The following is a 6,930-nucleotide window of genomic DNA, read 5'->3' as shown; positions in this document are numbered from 1 at the left end:
TGCCACCCGCATCCCACCCCCTTAAAACACGGAGCCTGCAAGCATCCTCCCGCCAAGCCCCATCCTGCTCAACGTAGCTTTCCCAGGCTGTTGTGGGCACACCCAGAAGAAAATGGGGTCCTAGTACTTGCCCGCTAGACCGGCCTGTCTAAAGTCTGCTCCGACCACAGAGCCCAGTACCCACTTCTCACCAACAGGCAGGAACAGGAGGGGACGGGTGAGGAGGAGCAGGGTGTCTTCGGCAGGGACTTCTGCAAAGCTCTTACCCGTAGCCAAGATCGGAGGGTCTAGCAGTCCAAACGTCATTCAAAATTTCCACCATGTGACCGAAGAACGCCCCGACACCAGAATCCAGCGTGTCCAACTCCGAAACACCCGGCCGTGACGCACATCTAGCGGGCCGGCCACCTTGGTCGGGCCCGGCAGCAGTGACCGGGGTCTACCCCTGACCCCACAGGCCACGGGACTAACGCTTAATTTGTCAGCACAAATCACCCGTTACGACAAGACGCATGCCCTAAAGTCAGAGAACGGTACTAGGTTTCTTAAGCGTAAAGAAGCGGTTAAATCGGAAAAAAAAAGGGACAGTTCGTGTGAGTTTTACGGTTTATTAAATAGGAAAGCGGTCCATCTGAACAGAAAAAAAGGAAATTTATTTTACAAAATAACATCTAGAGAAAAATGGCCAAAAAGGCGTATGGTGCCCCCCCTACATTGGAAAGCAGCTGGAAAAGCACCCCGGGAGACCTCGTGCTGACCCAGAAAGGCTGCGCACACAGTCTCAATCCCTGAATTCCAAACTTCATTGTACAAGATGCCACTCGAAACGTGTATCAAAACCCTCCAGCCGAAGCAGCTTTTCAAATCCGAAGGCCCACAGATGCGTTTAGATGGTCGCACCCAGTGGCGCGCCTGTGTGACCTGGGACCCCGCGGAAGGACAGCAGCCAGGCTCAGGTCTCCAACTGTACGAGCCGCCCGTGAGGCCCCAGGAGGGGACTCTGAGCCGGCCGGGGCACCAAGTGAGGTCACAGAGGCATTAGGGCCTTGGGCGGCGAGCACGGAGCCACGGCTCACCTTACTCCCTCTCCTTACGGAATCAAGGACGATCGACTGAACTTATCTTAAGATCAACATTCTGGAATGACGACGGAAAACACTTATTACAGAACTGCCGTTTTCACGTTTAGTAACTTCAAAATATCACTGGCTTTCACAGAAACGTCTTCCGATAGAGCATCAGTCCACCAAGTAGCAGGAGCTCGCCAGGAAGGGTCGCGTAGAAACCAGGTGCAGCTCTCCCACGCGGGGGGCTCCTCACTGCAGCTGGCTGTTAGGGCTGTTTAGGTCACGAAATTAGCGGCACGGTGAGTATTTTTACTACGGCCGAGGACGACGTACTTAAAGACACAACGGCATTTTCCAACCCGGCGAGCGGCGGCGTCCGGACGTAAGCAGGGCTGCGACCTGGAAGCACCTCAGAGTTCTCAAGACTCCTCTTCCTCATCTTGAATTTCAGAAATTCTGTCTATGGATTTAAGGATTTCGGCCACAAGATTCAACGTTTCAGCTCCAGAAACCAGCTGCCTGAAACGGAAACGTGGATGTTACCGTCCGCTACCACGGCTGGGCAACGTCAGAGGCAACAAAGCAAAGTTCCAGGGTGAAAAGCAGGCTTTGGGTGGGGGCCCCTCTGCCCCAGAGGCGCCCGCGGTGGGCCTGGCCGCCACCACCCTTGTGGAGCTCGGCCCGTGGCACACAGACGGGGACGCGCAGTGGGAGCCACCACAGCGGACCCTTCCCAGGGGCCTCCTAAGAACCTCTTTGCTTCTTAGGACAAGAGGGAAACGCTGTGACTCATCCCCATTCAGAACTGCAACATTTTGTAGGTGAGGGAGGCAGGACTCGTGTCTGACGTCAGTGCTCAGGTGAACACGGCTGCTGCCATGCAGACGATTCCTGAGCCCGCCGGTCGGGTACGCATCGAGTGGCCTCGGGGTTAATAGGACCGTCAAGCGCACTTGTTCCCAGAGCCCCGTCCACTGCTCGGGGTGCGGTCATGGCTTGAAACCCTGCGCTAAGGGAATCGGCCTCCCCGGGGACACCGCCTCACCCCCGCCCGTGCCGAGGCGCCCTCAGCTCCCCAGCGCTCACTTTATGGAGGAGTGGGCGTTGTTCATGACGACGCGAAGGTTCTGCAAGGCCACGTCGGTGTTGTGCTTCACTATTGTCAGGCTGGCACCCTGGCCTGACCGCAAGGCCTCATTCTCGCGCTTGAAGTTAGAGACCTGCGCCTGGAGGGTGGGCGAGAGCGGGAAAGGGCTTTTGCGGCTGCAGAAGAGAGCGTCTGAAAGGCAGTCCAACTAAAACTGACCACGGCACCCTCAGCAGAGGAGGTGGGGGTGGGGGTGGGGGGACAGGGCTAGCCCCCGCAAAAGCCCCTCTCTGCTGAGGGGGCTCTTAGAGGACACGGGCCTGTCCTGTCCTTCAGTCTGTCCTCAGCGCTCCTCCACAGGAATGAGAAATTCGGGTCAGCATCCGTGCTGTCCCAGATGACACAGCAAATGCCCACGACCCTCTCGGTGAGCAGAAAACACGGGGCCAGAACGACCGGGCTGCTTCTTTCACTTGAGGTGGGAGGGGGGGGGGGGGGTTGGGGAAAGCCTGCACGGCCCAAATACAGGGGTTCCTGCTGCTGGGGAGGTCTCCCGGGTTTGTATCCCTGCCGTTCGATCACCTGCAGCAAGCTTATTTCCTGCTTCAGTTTCAGGATGTGATTTTCCGCCTTTACAGCTCGTTTCTGTTATAAAAACAAAAACAAGGAGGCATCGCTAACCAGCAATGCGGTGAGATACCCTCACGGGGTGCTGCTCTGCCCAGCAGGTGGGCCCATTGTGAGGGACCCCTGCTCACTCCGCGCCTCTGTGGGCTGACAACAGAGGGTCACGCCCGGCGCGTCACAATGCCCCCCGGCCCCTCGTACCGTCATCAGCTCCAGGTTCTGCTCCACCTGCTGGACCACCGACTCCAGATCTCGGTAGTCACTCTCCTCCTTTATCATTTTTGCTTCCAGCTTCCGCTCCAGCGTCCTCACCCTTGGGAGACAGGAGACCAAGTCACTGCCAACTCACGCATCCGGCTCTCAGAATGCGTCCGAGAGGCAGTTAGGTCGGGCGGGTTGGCTGAAAACCCCGAGAGCCCGCAGCCTCGGCGGGAGCCCCCGAGAGCGTCCCGAGCTGGCTCCCGATCACCAGTTCGGCTGTCCTTATCAAGTGTGCTCGGTTTGGGTCTAACGTTCAAAATAAACTTTCGTGCAGAACCAGACACGCGTCTGAGGCGGAGGACCTGCACGTGACGAAGGCTAGACTCGGTTCAACTCTGATCGCTTCGTTACCGATTTACAATGGATTCGGGTGTTAGCAGGCATTTTGAATTGCGGTCCTAACTGAGAGCTTACATACATTTCTGTTTGAGTTTCAGAGAAGCTCTGAACCTCAGTCAGCTTTCTTCTCAGCTTAGAGTTTTCATCTTTCAGCTGCAGAGAAAGAAAACCCTCATTAGAAATTCTGAGTTTCGGTGTCTCACTCAAAAGGGGTCTGCGTCTCTGTAATTTGGTCCCAGAACTCCCCGATGAACAGAAACGTTCTAGGCCGTCAGCCTCCCGTCCACTCACGAAGGAAACGCACACGCAGAAGTGTCTCCTCCGGAAGGCCTCCGGTTACGGACGCCGACTGCGCTCGCGACTCTTTTTTAGGGGATGATCCTCTTTAAGAAATCTCCTCTAGTCAGAGCACGGCGAGGTGTCCCTGAGCTGCCGCCGGGAGGGGACCCTTTCCTGAGGGGAGGCCCTCGGAGGGCCTGAGCCAGACCACACCGCACCGCCCTCCACAGTGCTCTTCAGGTGGCACATCACACACGGGATCAGTCAACACGGGGGACCGGTGCACAGGGACTCTAGCAGACGGCCGCACCACAGACTGTCTTGTCCTCGGAGCCAAAACCCCAGGCCACCGTGGACACCAGGAGGCTCGGGGTCCTCTGCGAGCGCGCTGCTCACACGCGGGTGCCGGCCAGGGGGCCGCCGTGGGGCCCCCTCACTTACTGCTTCGTAGCTTATCTGCAGCGTCCGCAGGTGCCTGTCTCCCAGAGACTCTCCGGGAGCCGCGAAGTCTGCGCTGGGGCTCCCCGCCGGAGAGGCGCGGGAGTCAGAGTCACTCAGGGTCCACGGGGGCAGGGTCTCGGGCCCCACCAGCTCCGACGGGGTGGAGAAGAAGGAGACGTATGTGCTGCAGGGCGACGTGCTGGCGGCGCCTCCCAAGGAGCGGGTCTGCTCCACACTGGACGGCAAGTAGGCCCCGTTCCACCCTTCGTCCTCGTCCTCGTCCTCGTCCTCGTCCAGAAGGTCGCCAGCCCCCGTAGGGTCTTCGAAAAACGGCTGCTGATATTCCAGGCCATACCCCATGGTCTGGGGGGTTGGGGAGTTGCAGCCGAGTCCCAGCGGGTGCCTCGTGGGTTCCTAAGGAAGATGGCCAGACGCACAGCTCAGACTCAGAAGCCACTGGAGGCCGGTCTTCCGGGGGGCCCCTGACAGTGGAACGAGAGGCCCACCCGCCTCCCAGGAGAGAGGAGAGCCAGAAAGGGTCCCTCCGGCGTTGGCTGTGGGCTCCCTTTGCGCCGCCCCCCGCCCCCGGATCCTGCAGTGTCCCCCACATCGGTAGAGGAACGTCCTCCAGACGTTTCTCTGTGTACGGTCGTCACAAACGATGCCTCGATTTACCTTTGAATAAACCCTGTTGTTGGCGGTGTCTTCTCCTGACAGGCCGAGGTTCTTGGTTTTCAGAAACTCTTTGAAGGAGAACGGATTGGCCTCAGCAAGATCTTCAAGCTTATCATCTGCAACGGTAACGCACGTCACAAATCCAGAAAGTCTCCCAAGACTCGTTAAAAGGGAGCTTCCCTGTTAGTTTCTTTCCAGAACGCGGCCACATCTAAAATCAGGACTGCCACCCTCGTCACCCCACCAGAACTCAGCGAATGCTAAGAAATGAGAAACCTAGCCAATAAAGCAGACCCGCGTCCACATTCTGGGTTCTCTTTCCCCTTGGTTCCTGCACCTTGCTGCCCACGGCAATCACCTGGGGGTCTTTACAAGGACAACTCACCTCCATCCCCACGCAGCCGAGTTAGCTGGTCTGGGGCATGACCTGCGCCGGGGGCCATCAGTTCCAAAGGTGCAGCCAAATTGGGGGCCACTGCCCCCCACCCCTTCCCCTGCTCACTCATCCCCTCTTCCCTGCTCTCTTCTCGGCCTCCCTCTCGCTCTCCTGGCCCCTAACCAGCCACCCTGCGACCCTTTCAGTCCGCGATCATCAGAGCCCAGGTGCCAACTTTGTGTGATGCTGACTCCTGTTGCCCCTAGCACTTGCTGCCTCTTCAGACCCCTTTAGTGTGACTCCCCACGTCTACCATCCCGCATGTCCCGGCTTCCCCTGTCCTTGTACCCTCTTTCCTTCTACCCTAGGATCACGATGGACTCTGTAGGTCTCTACCCCCCCCCCCCCCATCTTTCAGACTCCGGGCACAAAATTACATGCTGTCAAATGGACAACTCATCATTGGCCGCATGCTTGGCATTTTGTGTCGGGCAGAGAGAAAAAGAAAGGATCTTGTCTAACTACCCTACCTCCAAAATGTGTCTCCTGGGCTCCTGGCGGACCTTGCTTAGTGCATTTCCCCTTTCCGTAGCCAAAATCTGCAAAGAGACGTCATCACCCTACTGTGGTCACCTTTGTGACAGCTTTTTTTTCAACACGGGGTCTCTACCACAGTGATTCTCACAGCGTGGGTAACTTTTGAAACACAAGCCCCCAGGCTCCTGCCCGCGGCAGTAGAACTTCTGTGGGCCCTGGCATGTGATTCAGAAAAAGCTTCCAGTAGGCTCTGATGAGCAGTGTGGCTGCGCACGTCCACCGTCCGCGGGGTCTTCTGAATCCTCTCGTGGATTGCCACTCCTCTCTGAGACCCCGATGGAAGCACCTGAACTCTCACCACTCACCCCAGCCAACAGGCAGCGGAACTGCTTGGGGGAGAACGAGGCCACTGCCCTTACTGGACGAAGGCACCCTGGCCTTGCGCCCCACCACCTGGAAGGAGGAGATGGCTTGCAGTGCTCCCGCTAGGCATACCTCTCTTTCAGCACTTACCACCATCCTACCTTAGAAGTGTCTGTGTTGGGGGGGGTGGGGGGGGCTCCCCAAGGCCAGACTGCGAGCTCCTAGCTGGCGGGGGGCCGCTCAGCACTTGCGTGTCCCAGGGGCCGGTGCACGGTGGCACTGAGTGCCCCTCGCCAGGTCGAGGGCAGAGCTAATGCTAACGTGGCGCCGGCTCGGGGGTCCCTGAGGCTTGTCTCTCACCTGTGTCTCCCACGGAAGCTAGCACCGGACTGGGCACATAGCACATAAACGTCGGCCGAATGCCGAAGAAGTGGGAGTCCAGGTCCCTGCCATGGGGGCGCTCACAGTCTAGCTGGGGGAGACAAGACCGGCGCTCACAGAACGCAGGAGCTGCAATAACATCAACAAGACCGATTGGCCGCGCGCTCTGCGCCGCCCGCCTCACCTGGAGCCCGTCCCGGCGGGTCGGGGGCGGCCCCGGGGCCCGGCGGGCTCGGCCCCGCCGTCCCGCCCGGCCGCTCACCGTCCGGAATGACGAGGCTCCGGGCTCGCGACAGCGGGGGGACGCCAGGGCGGCGCGCGTAGCCGGCCATCGTCGCGGGCCCGGCGGCGCCGGCCCACCCTAACCCGGCAGCGGGGGCTCCATGGCCCCGGCTCCGCCCCGGCCGCGGCCCGAGTCCCCCGCCCCCGTCGCCCGCCGCCCGGCCGCCGCTCCCAGCCTCTCGCAGCGGCTTCCGCTCCCGGCACCGGAAGCGCGC

The 6,930-nt window shown here is 59.6% G+C and overlaps 1 protein-coding gene across 2 annotated transcripts; it reads right to left on the bottom strand.

The window, feature by feature from the left end:
• Positions 1 to 594: 594 nt before the first annotated feature.
• ENTR1 (endosome associated trafficking regulator 1) lies at positions 595 to 6,885 on the bottom strand. Of its 2 annotated transcripts, XM_078436235.2 has the most exons (10): positions 6,696 to 6,885; positions 6,413 to 6,562; positions 5,683 to 5,751; positions 4,777 to 4,892; positions 4,102 to 4,515; positions 3,461 to 3,534; positions 2,983 to 3,094; positions 2,737 to 2,799; positions 2,154 to 2,293; positions 595 to 1,586 (listed from the first exon to the last, which is right to left on the bottom strand). In XM_078436235.2, exons 1-10 carry the CDS (start codon positions 6,763 to 6,765, stop codon positions 1,487 to 1,489), a joined length of 1,308 nt encoding a protein of 435 aa, XP_078292361.2. In that variant the 5' UTR covers positions 6,766 to 6,885; the 3' UTR covers positions 595 to 1,486. The 2 variants fall into 2 exon arrangements, with proteins under 2 accessions (XP_078292361.2, XP_078292362.2); XM_078436236.2 differs by lacking the exon at positions 6,413 to 6,562 and having other exon boundaries at positions 6,618 to 6,885.
• Positions 6,886 to 6,930: the final 45 nt, after the last annotated feature.

The sequence above is a fragment of the Panthera onca genome, chromosome D4 (assembly GCF_046562875.1).
Source record: "Panthera onca isolate mPanOnc1 chromosome D4, mPanOnc1 haplotype 2, whole genome shotgun sequence".
Lineage (NCBI taxonomy): Eukaryota > Metazoa > Chordata > Mammalia > Carnivora > Felidae > Panthera > Panthera onca.
The sequence above is the reverse complement of the archived record's forward strand: the minus strand, read 5'-3'. Positions and strand labels throughout refer to the sequence as shown.

What these genes read in the sequence shown, in the direction of transcription:
- ENTR1 (XM_078436235.2), bottom strand. Translation starts at nt 6,765, where the DNA reads ATGGCCGGCTACGCGCGCCGCCCTGGCGTCCCCCCGCTGTCGCGAGCC. An exon ending in CCAGGAGACACATTTTGGAG is followed by an intron (nt 4,893 to 5,682) that starts GTAGGGTAGTTA and finishes TTACCGTTGCAG; the next exon opens with ATGATAAGCTTGAAGATCTT. An exon ending in TCTGAAACTCAAACAGAAAT is followed by an intron (nt 3,095 to 3,460) that starts GTATGTAAGCTC and finishes CTGTCTCCCAAG; the next exon opens with GGTGAGGACGCTGGAGCGGA.